Source organism: Aquarana catesbeiana, linkage group LG08 (genome assembly GCF_042186555.1).
Source record: "Aquarana catesbeiana isolate 2022-GZ linkage group LG08, ASM4218655v1, whole genome shotgun sequence".
Classification (NCBI taxonomy): Eukaryota; Metazoa; Chordata; class Amphibia; order Anura; family Ranidae; genus Aquarana; species Aquarana catesbeiana.
In genome coordinates, this window is record NC_133331.1 from 142296792 (window position 1) to 142313336 (window position 16545).

Genomic DNA, 16545 nt, shown 5'->3' on the forward strand with positions numbered 1-16545 from the left:
TCTATCAAGAGCACGTCATCTAGGTATGCTATAATTGTTATACCTTGAGTCCTTAATTTGGCCAGAGGAAGGGCCAGAAGTTTTGTAAACACCCGAGATGCCATAGCTAGACCGAAAGGCAAGGCTACAAACTGGAAATGGAGATTTTCTACCTCGAAACGTAGATATTTCTGGTGAGCGGGGAAAATAGGCACATGCAGTTATGCATCCTTGATGTTGATTGACGCCAGAAGTTCTAAATGTAGGATGGAGACAACTGATCGGATTGATACCATGCGAAAAGAGCAGATATTCAGGAATCGGTTTAGATCTTTGAGATCTAGAATGGGTCCGACATCTCCATTTGGTTTTGGCACAGTTAAAAGGTTTGAATAAAACCCCAACCCCTATACAAGTGGAGAGCTATGGAGCCTCTCTTTCCTTGGCTCCGATGGAGGAACAAGGTAAACTAATTTTAAAGGCCTAACCTCCTTTGGCGCCAAGGGCCCTGATATTGAGAAATACTAAAGGTACTAAAACTTGATTTAATATTACCAAGAAGTTAAGAGTACTCCGCTTACGGGGAAAATTTATCTTCTTTATCTTTTGTATTTTTTTAGTTCTATTTTTATTTTTCATTTTGATAAACACTAATGATATATGGAACTTGTATGATATGTTATTCTAGACCCTTCAAGGATAGGTCAACATTAGTGTCCTTATGTTTACAGAGCGTACTAATACTCACCTGTTAACCCCCCCCCCTTTTTATTTATTTATTTATTTCCCTTTTTTCTTCGTGTTCTGTACAACACTTTTGTGTCATTTGACAGAAAATATGATTGCTGACTGATTGTTCATGCCATTTTGTATAATTTGCAAAACCTTTAATAAAGAAAATTGAAAAGAAAACCCCAACCCCTGCTCTTCCATGGGGACCACCATGATCACTTTTTGAGACAAGTCCGTCTAATGCTTGAAAGAGACTTCTTTTTCTCTAAATCTTTGGGGATGTTTGATCGGAGAAAAAGAGGAGACGGGAACTCTCGGAACTCTAGTTTGTAACCTAGAGCTATTGTGGAGACCACCTATCTGTCCCGAAACTCTTCTTGCCAGACCTTTGAGAACTGCAGAAGTCTTCCCCCCCACTCGAGCGAGCGAGGGCGCTCCTTCATAAAGATGCTTTAGTATTCTGTCTTGTAGGTTTCCTTCCCCAGGACTTATTTTGTCCATGGGGTTGACCCTGAGGTTTACCTCGTGATCCTGACAGTGGAGACCGTCGCGACTGCCTGTAGGCTGATGCCCCTGGCCCTGGAGAAGGAGCCCGTTTAAATGAAGGAAGTTTACTCATTTTCTTAACTGGCAAAAGGGTACTTTTCCCACTTGAAATCTTCTGGATGTATTTGTTCAAATCATCCCAAAACAGCTGTTCACCGCAGAAAGGAAAACCAGCCAGGTGTTTTTTGCATGGCGCTTCGGCTGATCAACTTTTCAACCACAAGATTCTACACATATGCACCAGCCCAAGCGTAAGTCGTGAGGCTTGAAGAATAGTATCTCTCATAGCGTCAATCGCAAAACACAAAGTCCTTGGCAGCTCGGCTAAATCCTGGGTCTGCTGATCAGGGATAACCTTAAGCACCTGTCTCAACTGGTCCCTCAAGGACTGACATACACCAATTGCCGCCACTGCAGGTTGAACCACTGAAACTGCTAAAGAAAAAAACGTTCTTTAACAGGAATTCCAACTTTTTATCGGTTGGATCTCTAAGCATTTGCGCGTTGTCAACAGGACAAGTCAAACTTTTATTCACAGAGGATATAGCAGCGTCAACTGCTGGTATAATACACCTTTAAGTAAATTTTTCCTCCATAGGATAGTGTTGAGAATTTTTTAGGAGGAAAAAAAATGCTTATCTGGGTTATCCCACTCAGAATACATAAGCTGTTCTAGCAATGAACGGACAGAAAAGGCATGACGTGAGCCTTTTCAGCCGACTCAGTTAAGGGTAGCTTAAATGTGGAGCGGACCATTCCAGTAAGAGATTGCACCAGAAATCTCTCAGACTGTGAAGCTGAAGTAGGTTCTTCTAAACCTGATCCCTCGGAAGAGGAGTCATGAGCCTCTTCGTAATCCCGAGGGGAATTCATCCTCTCCTGCCCACTGTTCCTCTGTTTGAAGGTCCTGGGTGATAGAAGGGGAACTATCGCGTTTTCTCCCACCCTGGGAAGATGCGATTAAAGCCATTAACCTTTCTTCCAATCCCACCAAGGCTGAGGAGAAAACTTCCTCAGTACTATACAGTGGGGACGGAAAGTATTCAGACCCCCTTAAATTTTTCACTCTTTGTTATATTGCAGCCATTTGCTAAAATCATTTAAGTTCATTTTTTCCTCATTAATGTACACACAGCACCCCATATTGACAGAAAAACACAGAATTGTTGACATTTTTGCAGATTTATTAAAAAAGAAAAACTGAAATATCACATGGTCCTAAGTATTCAGACCCTTTGCTCAGTATTTAGTAGAAGCACCCTTGTGATCTAATACAGCCATGAGTCTTTTTGGGAAAGATGCAACAAGTTTTTCACACCTGGATTTGGGGATCCTCTGCCATTCCTCCTTGCAGATCCTCTCCAGTTCTGTCAGGTTGGATGGTAAATGTTGGTGGACAGCCATTTTTAGGTCTCTCCAGAGATGCTCAATTGGGTTTAAGTCAGGGCTCTGGCTGGCCCATTCAGGAACAGTCACGGGGTTGTTGTGAAGCCACTCCATTATTTTAGCTGTGTGCTTAGGGTCATTGTTTTGTTGGAAGGTAAACCTTCAGTAAAATAATGGAGTGGCTTCACAACAACCCCGTGACGGCGCCGAATTTAAAAAAAATACACAGTATTCAGAATCGCCGTTTTCGGCGATCTGAATACTTTGAAGTGCAGAGGAGGGATCGGGGGTCTTTTAGACCCAAGATCCCTCCATAAAGAGTACCTGTCACCACCTATTACTGTCACAAGGGATGTTTACATTCCTTGTGACAGCAATAAAAGTTAAAAAAATTTTTTTTTTAAAACACAATTTATAAAGTAAAAAAAGAAATAAAAAAAAAAAAAATTTTTTTTTAAAAGTACCCCTGTCCCCGCGAGCTTGCGCAGCGAAGAAAACGCATACGGAAGTCGCGCCCGCATATGTAAACGGTGTTCAAATCACACATGTGAGGTATCGCTGCGATTGTCAGAGCGAGAGCAATAATTCTAGCCCTAGACCTCCTCTGTAACTCAAACCTGGTAACCGTAAACAATTTTTCAAGCGTCGCCTATGGAAATTCATAGGTACCGTAGTTTGTCGCCATTCCACGAGTGCGTGCAATTATAAAGGGTGACATGTTTGGTATCTATTTACTCGGCGTAACATCATCTTTCACATTATACAAAAAAATTGGGGTAACTTTACTGTTTGGATTTTTTAAAATTCATGAAAGTGTCCCTTTTCCAAAAATTTGCGTTTAAAACACCGCTGCACAAATACCGTGTGATAAAAAATATTGCAACAATCGCCATTTTATTCCCTAGATTCTCTGCTAAAAAAATATATATAATGTTTGGGAACTCTAAGTAATTTTCTACCAAAAAATACGGATTTTAACTTGTAAACACCAAATTTCAAAAATAGGCTTAGTCATGAAAGGGTTAATGAGGAAAAAATGAACTTAAACGATTTTAGCAAATGGCTGCAATATAACAAAGAGTGAAAAATTTAAGGGGGTCTGAATACTTTCCGTCCCCACTGTAGACAGGGACTGAAATGTTGAAAACAGTTGCAATACTTGACAGACCCTATGGCTCACTCTGACCAGCCTCCCCAGGTCTTTCAGGGGAGGATGGTGTTGCAGAGGCAAGACAAGGGTCTTTAGAGCCTGAGGGAAACACCTTTGGGCCCTTTTTTGGGGTGTTCCCACCTCCCCTTCTGCCAATCATAGTCCCAATGCACAAACGCAGAGGTACTGCCAGAAAAAATGCACCCACTGCTGAGCAAATAGTCCAGCAACTGCCGCTGCTATTAATTCTCATCCTGATGCTACGTAAACGTGCCTTGGGAATGCCTGTGTCACCACACTCACATGTCCCCGTTTTGCTCTGTGTCCTTCCGTCAGCTAAAATGCAGCCTGCAAATGGTGCTCTTATAGCCTACACATCCCTGCTTTGTGGACGCTGAGGCACGTCAATGCTGCGCTTAAGCCACTCGCCTCTCCGTCTTCCCACCTCGGCCCCCCCCCCACTTTTTCAAAAGAGACTGTTTTCCCGCGCGAGCGGGCCTCCGATCCGACCGGATTGGCAGTGGGGGTGGGAGAAGGAGAACCGCCGTGCTAAGGCGGTGGAAGAGGGAGCGGAGCAGCACACCGCCAATCGTTCCGGACACCCTCTGCCTCCCGGAGAGGGGAGAGAAAACTCCTGCCCAGGTGGGGGGTGTTTTTGAAAGAAAAACCCCCCTCCAATATCTTACTAGGCTGGGGACTGGAGGAAGCCTGCAGCTTCTGCTGACACAGAACGATCTGGAAGCATGAACAAGGTATGTGCACTTCACAGCCCCCCCGGTGGTGACTTTAGGCATGACAACATTTACTTACAAGGAGAAAACCCATAAGAACTTAAAAATTCCTTAGGAATCTCCACTTACCTTATCCTGCCGCAGGGTTCAGTGGTAAACCAAACAGACCCAATCTTCACCCCTCATGGCAGGCTCCGTTAAAAAGCCTTCAAGGACCGGGGTCCCTTTTTAATCAGGGTTCCACTCCCTTGGACGCCTAACAGCACCCTGCTAGGAAGCTTTATGGCTGAAAAAAAAAACAAAGCACTGGATCCCAGGGTCCAGCTCTCAAAGAGAAATGTTACGGGCTAAACCTCGTTTCTTCCGCCACGAGGCCCAGGTACCATTCAACTTGGCCTTAGTGGCACTTTGAATGGATCTGGCTGCATAGCTTTCCCCAGCAAGGATTACCCCAACGGAGCTTTAGCATAGCACATCTTTACTCGTGACCAACACCTAAGACACTGGCGAAAAAAACTGAGGTACTCCCTGTAATGGGAGGGGTTATATAGGGAAGTAAACTTCCTGTCTAGGGTGTGCTAGTGTCCATCACCTAAAGGTGGCCTATATAACCCATATAGTAATTACTATGGCTTTGTGTCCCTTGATGTATGATAAAGAAATAATGTTTGGCCGATTACAGTTCAAAACATTCAGTTACACCACAGGGCAAACTGGACACTATCAACATCTAACAGCTGCTCTAGGCAGCTCACATAAATAAAATGGAGAATGGAGACACCAAGCAACTTCATCAAGTGCAGTTTGCTACAGCTTCCGGCTTAAGGCCTACCGGATCTTCAACTTAACCATTTTGTTCATAAGCCCAGGATCTTCATTGATAGATGAGGAATAGAGCAGGGAAGCTTGTGGAAGGGCTCAAATTGAACAGCCCTACTTTTCTGAGAAAACAATGCATTTTAAAGGTTATCGCTTACCTGTAATGGGTGCTTCTACTTCTATCATAGTCTTCTCTCCTCGTAAAATGGCAGCACCCTCATTGATGATCCTTAGTGCAATTTCTTCATCTACCCGACCTTCTTTTATTAAGTGGTTCTTTAAAACATCCACTCTAGGTTTGCCATCAGTGTCAAATACCTCTTCTGACGTTAACCGATGAGTTGGGGGAAAAGGAACAGCTACAAATAAATAAAATGTAATTAGTATATGATAAATTCTGCGCTTAGGATAATATGGGTTGCAGCCCCCCTATTAGGTTCCCAAAGGAACTTGCAAGAGTAGATATAAAAAATGGATTGGAGCTACCCTATGGAACACTAGATGGTTATTAAGGAGTTAAAGCTAATGTAGAATATTGGGCTAAAACTACCTTATAAACCAGAGTAAAAGTGTGCGTACCCCCACATGAGAGTGTGATAAGCAAAAGTGGGCGTGTAAAAAATGTATCAGATAACTAAAAGGTATAAGAGGTAAATAAGTAAAGAAAACCTGAAAAGTGAGTATGTGTTAGAGTGTGTCTAAGTAAGGCTGAGGATACAGCTCAGATTGGTAATTACTGAGACGCATACCCTCCCTCACCAAGCCAACCTTGTGACCAAGCCCATAGCCATAAGATATCTCAAATCGTTGTAAATAATGTGATAAGTGGATAATAAACACATTACTAGTAAAGTGCAGAAATAATCCACACCTATAACATAAAAGCCTTATTAACCACTTGAGGACCGCCTCACGCCGATGTACGTTGGCAAGGCGGCACGGGCAGGCAGAATCACGTACATACACGTGATCTGCCTCCCGCGGGTGGGGGGTCCGATCGCCCCCCCCCCCCCCCGGTGCCCAAGGCAGTCCTCTTTTGTCCTCCGGCGATCGGAGGTGAGGGGGAGGCCATCCGTTCGTGGCCCCCCCCTCGCGATCGCCGCCGGCCAATCAGAACATTCTTTTGCTGCTGTATGCTAAACAGCAGCAAAGGAAATGATGTCATCTCTCCTCGGTTCGGTATTTTCCGTTCCCGCCCCGAGGAGAGAAGACATCAATGTGAGTGCACAAACACTACACCTCACAGTAGAACATGCCAGGCACACAAAACACCCCCTTTAGTATTAGCCCCCTTTAGGTCTAGGATACCCCCCCAACCCCCCCTAAAGTTTTAACCCCTTGATGACCCCCTGTCGCCAGTGTCGCTAAACGATCATTTTTCTGATCGCTGTATTAGTGTCGCTGGTGGGACATAAATATTTAGGTTCGCCGTCAGCGTTTTATAGCGTCAGGGACCCCCATATACTATCTAATAAATGTTTTAACCCCTTGATTGCCCCCTAGTTAACCCTTTCACCACTGATCACCATATAACCCCCTGATCGCCCGACTGTGATATGTGTCGCCCCAGGCAGCGTCAGATTAGCGCCAGTACCGCTAACACCCACGCACGCACCGTACACCTCCCTTAGTGGTATAGTATCTGAACGGATCAATATCTGATCCGATCAGATCTATACTAGCGTCCCCAGCAGCTTAGGGTTCCCAAAAACGCAAGTGTTAGCGGAATCAGCCCAGATACCTGCTAGCACCTGCGTTTTGCCCCTCCGCCCGGCCCAGCCCAGCCCACCCAAGTGCAGTATCGATCGATCAGGCCCGATCCCTGCGATCGCTAAGTTTTTTTGGTAGCGTTTTGGTGAACTGGCAAGCACCAGCCCCAAGCAGCGTCAGGTTAGCGCCAGTACCGCTAACACCCACGCACGCAGCATACGCCTCCCTTAGTGGTATAGTATCTGAACGGATCAATATCTGATCCGATCAGATCTATACTAGCATCCCCAGCAGTTTAGGGTTCCCAAAAACGCAGTGTTAGGGGGATCAGCCCAGATACCTGCTAGCACCTGCGTTTTGCCCCTCCGCCCAGCCCAGCCAAGTGCAGTATCGATCGATCACTGTCACTTACAAAACACTAAACACATAACTGCAGCATTCGCAGAGTCAGGCCTGATCCCTGCAATCGCTAACAGATTTTTTGGCAGCGTTTTGGTGAACTGGCAAGCACCAGCGGCCTAGTACACCCCGGTCGTAGTCAACCAGCACTGCAGTAACACTTGGTGACGTGGCGAGTCCCATAAATGCAGTTCAAGCTGGTGAGGTGGCAAGCACAAGTATTGTCCCGCTGCCACCAAGAAGACAAACACAGGCCCGTCGTGCCCATAGTGCCCTTCCTGCTGCATTCGCCAATCCTAATTGGGAACCCACCACTTCTGCAGCGCCCGTACTTCCCCCATTCACATCCCCAACCAAATGCAGTCGGCTGCATGAGAGGCATTTTCTTTATGTCCTCCCGAGTACCCCTACCCAGCGAACCCCCCCAAAAAAGATGTTGTGTCTGCAGCAAGCGCGGATATAGGCGTGACACCCGCTATTATTGTCCCTCCTGTCCTGATAATCCTGGTCTTTGCATTGGTGAACGTTTTGAATGCTACCATACACTAGTTGAGTATTAGCGTAGGGTACAGCATTGCACAGACTAGGCACACTTTCACAGGGTCTCCCAAGATGCCATCGCATTTTGAGAGACCCGAACCTGGAACCGGTTACAGTTATAAAAGTTAGTTACAAAAAAAAGTGATATATATATATATATATATATATATATATATATATATATATATATATATATATATATTATAATATAATAAAAAATAGTTGTCGTTTTATTGTTCTCTCTCTCTCTATTCTGCTATTTTTTATTGTATTCTATTCTGCAATGTTTTATTGTTGTTATGTTTTATCATGTTTGCTTTTTAGGTATGCAATTTTTTATACTTTACCATTTACTGTGTTTTATTGTTAACCATTTTTTTGTCTTCAGGTACGCCATTCACGACTTTGAGTGGTTATACCAGAATGATGCCTGCAGGTTTAGGTATCATCTTGGTATCATTCTTTTCAGCCAGCGGTCAGCTTTCATGTAAAAGCAATCCTAGTGGCTAATTAGCCTCTAGACTGCTTTTACAAGCAGTGGGAGGGAATGCCCCCCCCCCCCCCACTGTCTTCCGTGTTTTTCTCTGGCTCTCCTGTCTCAACAGGGAACCTGAGAATGCAGCCGGTGATTCAGCCAGCTGACCATAGAGCTGATCAGAGACCAGAGTGGCTCCAAACATCTCTATGGCCTAAGAAACCGGAAACTACGAGCATTTCATGACTTAGATTTCGCCGGATGTAAACCGCGCCATTGGGAAAGCATTTTATCACACCGATCTTGGTGTGGTCAGATGCTTTGAGGGCAGAGGAGAGATCTAGGGTCTAATAGACCCCAATTTTTTCAAAAAAGAGTACCTGTCACTACCTATTGCTATCATAGGGGATATTTACATTCCCTGAGATAACAATAAAAATGATAAAAAAAAAAAAATGAAAGGAACAGTTTAAAAATAAGATAAAAAAGCAAAAAAAAAAAAAAAAAAAAGCACCCCTGTCCCCCCCTGCTCTCGCGAAAAGGCGAACGCAAGCGTCGGTCTTGCATGTTCGCATGTGAGGTGTCACCGCGAACGTCAGATCGAGGGCAGTAATTTTAGCAGTAGACCTCCTCTGTAAATCTAAAGTGGTAACCTGTAAAGGAATTTAAAGGCTTTTAAAAATGTATTTAGTTTGTCGCCACTGCACGTTTGTACGCAATTTTAAAGCATGTCATGTTTGGTATCGATGTACTCGGCCTAAGATCATCTTTTTTATTTCATCAAACATTTGGGCAATATAGTGTGTTTTAGTGCATTAAAATTTTAAAAAAGTGTGTTTTTTCCCCCAAAAAATGCGTTTGAAAAATCGCTGCACAAACACTGTGTGAAAAAGAAAAATGAAACACGCACCATTTTAATCTGTAGGGCATTTGCTTTAAAAAAATATATAATGTTTGGGGGTTCAAAGTAATTTTCTTGCAAAAAATTAATTTTTTCATGTAAACAAAAAGTGTCAGAAAGGGCTTTGTCTTCAAGTGGTTAGAAGAGTGGGTGATGTGTGACATAAGCTTCTAAATGTTGTGCATAAAATGCCAGGACAGTTCAACCCCCCCCCCCCCCAAATGACCCCATTTTGGAAAGTAGATACCCCAAGCTATTTGCTGAGAGTCATGTCGAGTCCATGGAATATTTTATATTGTGACACAAGTTGCAGGAAAGAGACAATTTTTTTTTTTTTTTTTTGCACAAAGTTGTCACTAAATGATATATATATTGCTCAAACATGACATGGGAATATGTGAAATTACACCCCAAAATGCATTCTGTTGCTTCTCCTGAGTATGTGTGAGACTTTTTGGGAGCCTAGCCGCGTACGGGACCCCGAAAACCAAGCACTGCCTTCAGGCTTTCTAAGGGCATACATTTTTGATTTCACTCTTCACTGCCTATCACAGTTTCGGAGGCCATGGAATGCCCAGGTGGTACAAACCCCCCCCCCCCAAATGACCCCATTTTGGAAAGTAGACACCCCAAGCTATTTGCTGAGAGGTATAGTGAGTATTTTGCAGACCTTAATTTTTCTCACAAAGTTTTGAAAATTGAAAAAAGAAAAAAAAAAAAAAAGTTTTTTTCTTGTCTTTCTTCATTTTCAAAAACAAATGAGAGCTGCAAAATACTCACCATGCCTCTCAGCAAATAGCTTGGGGTGTCTACTTTCCAAAATGGGGTCATTTGGGGGGGTTTTGTGCCACCTGGGCATTCCATGGCCTCCGAAACTGTGATAGGCAGTGAAGAGTGAAATCAAAAATTTACACCCTTAGAAATCCTGAAGGCGGCAATTGGTTTTCGGGGCCCCGTACGCAGCTAGGCTCCCAAAAAGTCCCACACATGTGGTATCCCCATACTCAGGAGAAGCAGCTAAATGTATTTTGGGGTGCAATTCCACATATGCCCATGGCCTGTGTGAGCAATATATCATTTAGTGACAACTTTGTGCAAAAAAAAAAAATTGTCACTTTCCCGCAACTTGTGTCAAAATATAAAATATTCCATGGACTCAACATGCCTCTCAGCAAATAGCTTGGGGTGTCTACTTTCCAAAATAGGGTCATTTGGGGGGATTTTGTGCCATCTGGGCATTTTATGGCCTTCAAAACTGTGATAGGTAGTGAGGAGTGAAATCAAAAATTTACACCCTTAGAAATCCTGAAGGCGGCGATTGGTTTTCGGGGCCCCGTACGCGGCTAGGCTCCCAAAAAGTCCCACACATGTGGTATCCCCATACTCAGGAGAAGCAGCTGAATGTATTTTGGGCTGTAATTCCACATATGCCCATGGCCTGTGTGAGCAATATATCATTTAGTGACAACTTTTTGTAATTTTTTTTTTTTTTTGTCATTATTCAATCACTTGGGACAAAAAAAATTAATATTCAATGGGCTCAACATGCCTCTCAGCAATTTCCTTGGGGTGTCTACTTTCCAAAATGGGGTCATTTGGGGGGGTTTTGTACTGCTCTGCCATTTTAGCACCTCAAGAAATGACATAGGCAGTCATAAACTAAAAGCTGTGTAAATTCCAGAAAATGTACCCTAGCTTGTAGACGCTATAACTTTTGCGTAAACCAATAAATATACGCTTATTGACATTTTTTTTACCAAAGACATGTGGCCGAATACATTTTGGCCTAAATGTATGACTAAAATTGAGTTTATTGGATTTTTTTTATAACAAAAAGTAGAAAATATCACTTTTTTTCAAAATTTTCGGTCTTTTTCCGTTTATAGCGCAAAAAATAAAAACCGCAGAGGTGATCAAATACCATCAAAAGAAAGCTCTATTTGTGGGAAGAAAAGGACGCAAATTTTGTTTGGGTACAGAATTGCATGACCGCGAAATTAGCAGTTAAAGCGACGCAGTGCCAAATTGGAAAAAGTCCTCTGGTCCTTAGGCAGCATAATGGTCCGGGGCTGAAGTGGTTAATAAAGTGCAGATATAGTCCACAACTATGACATAAAGACATTGTGTGATCAATATAAAAATCCAAGTTCCTCTTGAGAAGTAAAAAAATTATTATTAAATTTATATCTATATCTATATCAAAAATGTGATCCCAAAATGTCCAATACTGCATATATCAGGTGACTTCAGTGCACAGCACGTACTGTGACTTGTGGTGCTCCCCCACTGGATCCCCACTCACCAGACGTAGTTACCCCTGCAAGGGTAGGAAGCATAGAGTGGGTGACTATGAATGGACCTCCTCCTTGGTAAACTGTGCTATGCCATCTGTTCCTCCATCGGGCTTGTCCACCTGTTCGTTCAAACTCCCGAGTGTGCTCCAGTCAGGGCTTCCCAGAGTAGCAAGTGGTAAGGTCCTCACAGGAAAAAACAAGGGGCTCCCATAGCGCAGTATTTAAAAACGAAATGTATTAAACAATAGGGTAAAAACAATCGCTTCCCATCGCTGGTAAGCAAGAGCGAGAAAACGCATTGAATTAAGCAAGCAAAGAGCCGGTCCACGGTCACCTTTGAGAACGTCCAGTGACGAAACGTGTAAGACGAAGCCACGCTCTTACGTCACACCCAGAAGAATAGAGCCTGGAACGCAGATGGTACGCACGCCGCGGATCGGCTCTTTGCTTGCTTAATTCAATGCGTTTTCTCGCTCTTGCTTACCAGCGATGGGAAGTGATTGTTTTTACTCTATTAATAAATTTCATTTTTAAATACTGCACTAAGGGAGCCCCTTGTTTTTTTCCTGTGAGGACCTTACCACTTGCTACTGTGGAACGATCTGGGAAGCTCTGACTGGAGCACACTCCAGAGTTTGAAGGAACAGGTGGACAAGCCCGATGGAGGAACAGATGGCATAGCACAGTTTACCAAGGAGGAGTTCCATTCATAGTCACCCACTCTATGCTTACTACCCCTGCAGGGGTAACTACGTCTGGTGAGTGGGGATCCAGTGGGGGAGCACCACAAGTCACATTACGTGCTGTGCACTGAAGTCACCTGATATATGCAATATTGGACATTTTGGGATCACATTTTTGTTTTTCTTTTTATACATATTTTTTTTTACTTCTCAAGAGGGACTTGGATTTTTATATTGATCACACAGATATCTTTATGTCATAGTTGTGGACTATATCTGCACTTTATTAATGAGGGTGTGCTTACATTATTAACGCTTTTATGTTATAACCTGTTTCCCCGAAAATAAGACCTAGCGTGATTGTCAGTGATGGCTGCAATATAAGCCCTACCCCCCAAATAAGCCCTACCCTGTTTCCCCAAAAATAACCCCTACCCTGAAAATAAGACCTACAAGGACTTTAACTAGGGCTTATTTGGGGGGTAGGGCTTATATTGCAGCCATCACTGACAATCACGCTAGGTCCCATCTTCGGGGAAACAGGGTAGGTGTGGATTATTTCTGCACTTTACTAGTAGTGTGTTTATTATCCACTTATCACATTTACAACGATTTGAGATATCTTATGGCTATGGGCTGGGTCACAAGGTTGGCTAAGTGAGGGAGGGTATGCGTCTCAGTAATTACCAATCTGAGCTGTATCCTCAGCCTTACTTAGACACACTCTAACACATACTCACTTTTCAGGTTTTCTTTACTTAATTACCCCTTATACCTTTTAATTATGATCTGATACATTTTTTACACGCCCACTTTTGCTTATCACACTCTCATGTGGGGGTACGCACACTTTTACTCTGGTTTATAAGGTAGTTTTAGCCCAATATTCTACATTAGCTATAACCATCTAGTGTTCCATAGGGTAGCGCCAATTACCCCATTTTTTTATATCCAGAATGTAATGGTGTCTTTTTTTCCCATGACTTGGCAAAACTGGAAACTTAGTAAAAATAAAACACACAGAACATTTAGATTTTAAACATATATAAGCTGAATAGTAATATGATGTGTCAGTTTTGTTTATATCCAGTAGCCATTAACAAATGACAAAACCATGCAGCAAAAAATGTTACTATTTAACTTTTCTATTTTCAGTGCATAACATATATAAAACAAAAAAAAAAACGGCCGTGTTAAGCTGGGTATACATGCTTCAAATTTTGATCCTGTAGCAGATTTAACTAGAGAAATTCATTGGTTCCCCCATCCACGCTGAACAGTGTGGACAACGGAATGTCAGTTGATGGCTACTGTATTTGTCAGCCTCTGCTTTACAACCACTTTAAGATGGGATTTTCTGTCATTACTCCAAAACAATAACATGAGGCAAAATTTCCCCAACAGGAGACAACAATAAAAACTTGACAGTTTCTAATCCTTCGTTTATTCAAAAGACAATTAAAAGCTTTGGCTGGAGCGCAACTTTATTAAAAGGTAACTGAACACATGCTGTATTTTTTAATTGGTAGATGCGCATGTGCAGCCAGTGGGCCCATAACGCTGACAGTATGCATACATGCAGCCTCACTGCACAAGGCTTTTTTCTGCACATGTGCGTATCTGTCTTTGTGCTGGGAGTGCAACGCACAGTGCGCTCCCAGCAATGAGACCAAGGTCTCAGCGGGAGCCCCAGGTTCCGTACTAATGATCGGGACCGGGAACTCCTAGTTTTGGGTCACCTGATCGCTGTGATAGCCTCTGATTTGCTATCACAGTGATCAGTCACCGACGCCCACCCCTGTTTTTCTCTCTCTCTGTGAATGGAGAGGAAAGATACAACTTTGGAGGATCAGCAAGGATTTTTTTTTCTCCCTGCTGGAGCAAATTGGATCATACTTTGCTTGTTTTTTTTTGCCTCTGGGATCAACTGTGGGTATAGGATTGTGTATATACAGTATCTCACAAAAATTAGTACTCCCCTCACATTTTTGTAAACATTTTATTATATCTTTTTATATCTTTTTATGTGACAACACTGGAGAAATTATACTTTGCTACAATGTAAAGTAGTGAGTGTTCAGCTTGTATAACAGTGTAAATTTGCTGTCCCCTCAAAATAACTCACAGTGTCAATGTCAAAACCGCTGGCAACAAAAGTGAGTACACCCCTAAGTAAAAATGTCCAAATTGGACCCCAAGCTTCAATTATTTGAGTGGCCACCATTATTTTCCAGCACTGCCTTAACCCTCTTGGGCAACCAGAGCTTCACAGGTTGCCACTGGAGTCCTCTTCCACTCCTCCATGATGACATCACGGAGCTGGTGGATGTTAGAGACCTTGCACTCTTCCAACTTCCGTTTCAGGATGCCCCACAGATGCTCAAAAGGGTTTAGGTCTGGAGACATGCTTGGCCAGTTCATCACCTTTACCCTCAGCTTCTTTAGTAAGGCGGTGTCGCCTTGGAGGTGTGTTTGGGGTCGTTCTGTTGGAATACTGCCCTGTGGCCAAGTCTCCAAAGGGAGGGGATCATGCTCTGCTTCAGTATGTCACAGTACATGTTGGCATTCATGGTTTCCTCAATGAACTGCAACTCCAGACCAGGACATGCCCACTACCCACCACTATGCTTGACTGTATGCAAGACATACTTGTCTTTGTACTCCTCACCTGGTTGCCACCACACATGCTTGACACCATCTGAACCAAATAAGTTTATCTTGGTCTCATCAGACCACAAGACATGGTTCCAGTAATCCATGTTCATAGCCATGCAGACCACTTTGATGCAGTATACGGCGTATGGTCTGAGAACTGATAGGCTGACCCCCCACCCCTTCAACTTCTGCAGCAATGCTGCCAGCACTCATACTCCTATTTCCCAAAGACAACCTCTGGATATGACGCTGAACACGTGCATGCAACTTCATGGCGAGGCCTGTTCTGAATGGAACCTGTCCTATTAAACCGCTGTATGTTCTTGGCCACCGTGCTGCAGCTCAGTTTCAGGGTCTTGGCAATCTTCTTATAGCCTAAGCCAGTGATGGCAAACCTTGGCACCCCAGATGTTTTGGAACTACATTTCCCATGAGGCTCCACTACACTGCAGAGTGCCAGAGCATCATGGGAAATGTAGTTCCAAAACATCTGGGGTGCCAAAGTTTGCCATCACTGGCCTAGGCCATCTTTATTGTAGAGCAACAATTCTTTTTTCAGATCTCCAGAGAGTTCTTTGCTATGAGGTGCCATGTTGAACTTCCAGTGACCAGTATGAGAGAGTGAGAGTGATGACACCAAATTTAACACACCTGCTCCCCATTCACACCTGAGACCACAGGTCACAGACACCAGAGTCACATGACACCGGGGAGGGAAAATGGCTAATTAAGCCCAACTGGGACATTTTCACTTAGGGGTGTACTCACTTTTGTTGCCAGCGGTTTAGACATTAATGGCTGTGTGTTGAGTTATTTTGAGGGGACAGCAAATTTACACTGTTATACAAGCTGTACACTCACTACTTTACATTGTAGCAAAGTGTCATTTCTTCAGTGTTGTCACATGAAAAGATAAATGAAAATATTTACAAAAATCTAAGGGGGTGTACTCACTTTTGTGAGCTACTGTAGGATTGTACTGTTTTTTTCCCTTTCATTGGTTGAGCTAGATGGGCTTGTGTCTTTTTTTAACCAGACGAACTATGCAACTATGTGTTTAAAAAATAAAGAAAAAAAAAAAAAGAGAGAAAAATAGCCAAACATCGCTGATGGCTCGATTTTCACAGATCCTAGAGGAGAGCTGCTGTCAGTCGGCGTCTCTCCTCTGTCAGGAGCGCTGAGCTGTGGATAGGCAGGGAGCAGCCGTCTCAGTGGCTTGCTGAGACTGCCATCAATCAAGGCAGCTGGCGGATCCAGACTTGGGAAGTCGGAATGACGCGCTGCCGCTAAAAATGGGTCACAGGAGTGCAAAACAAATTGCACTCCTGTGACCCAGAGGAGAAGCCCAGCCTAAAAAGCAAAAAAACTGAGTAAAGGCAAACTGGTAGACATGGCAAAAAATGCACCACTAGAACATTTTTTTAAATCCGCATGGAAAGTGTCAGCATATGTATAAATAAAAAAAAAAAAAAAAAAGAAGACTATGATCACTTGTACAAGGAAAAAGATAAACATCCTTGAATTGACTGCAGAAATTGTACAGAA

General features: G+C 43.3%; 1 protein-coding gene across 7 annotated transcripts in view; it reads right to left on the reverse strand.

The window, feature by feature from the left end:
- Nucleotides 1-16545, reverse strand: part of PPP3CB (protein phosphatase 3 catalytic subunit beta) — a 136315-nt gene that overhangs the window by 88438 nt on the left and 31332 nt on the right. For all 7 annotated transcript variants that reach the window (XM_073596505.1, XM_073596501.1, XM_073596502.1 and 4 more), the window contains exon 2: nucleotides 5502-5702. In XM_073596505.1, the coding sequence (XP_073452606.1) occupies nucleotides 5502-5702 (201 nt within the window). The remainder of the gene's footprint in view (nucleotides 1-5501; nucleotides 5703-16545) is intronic.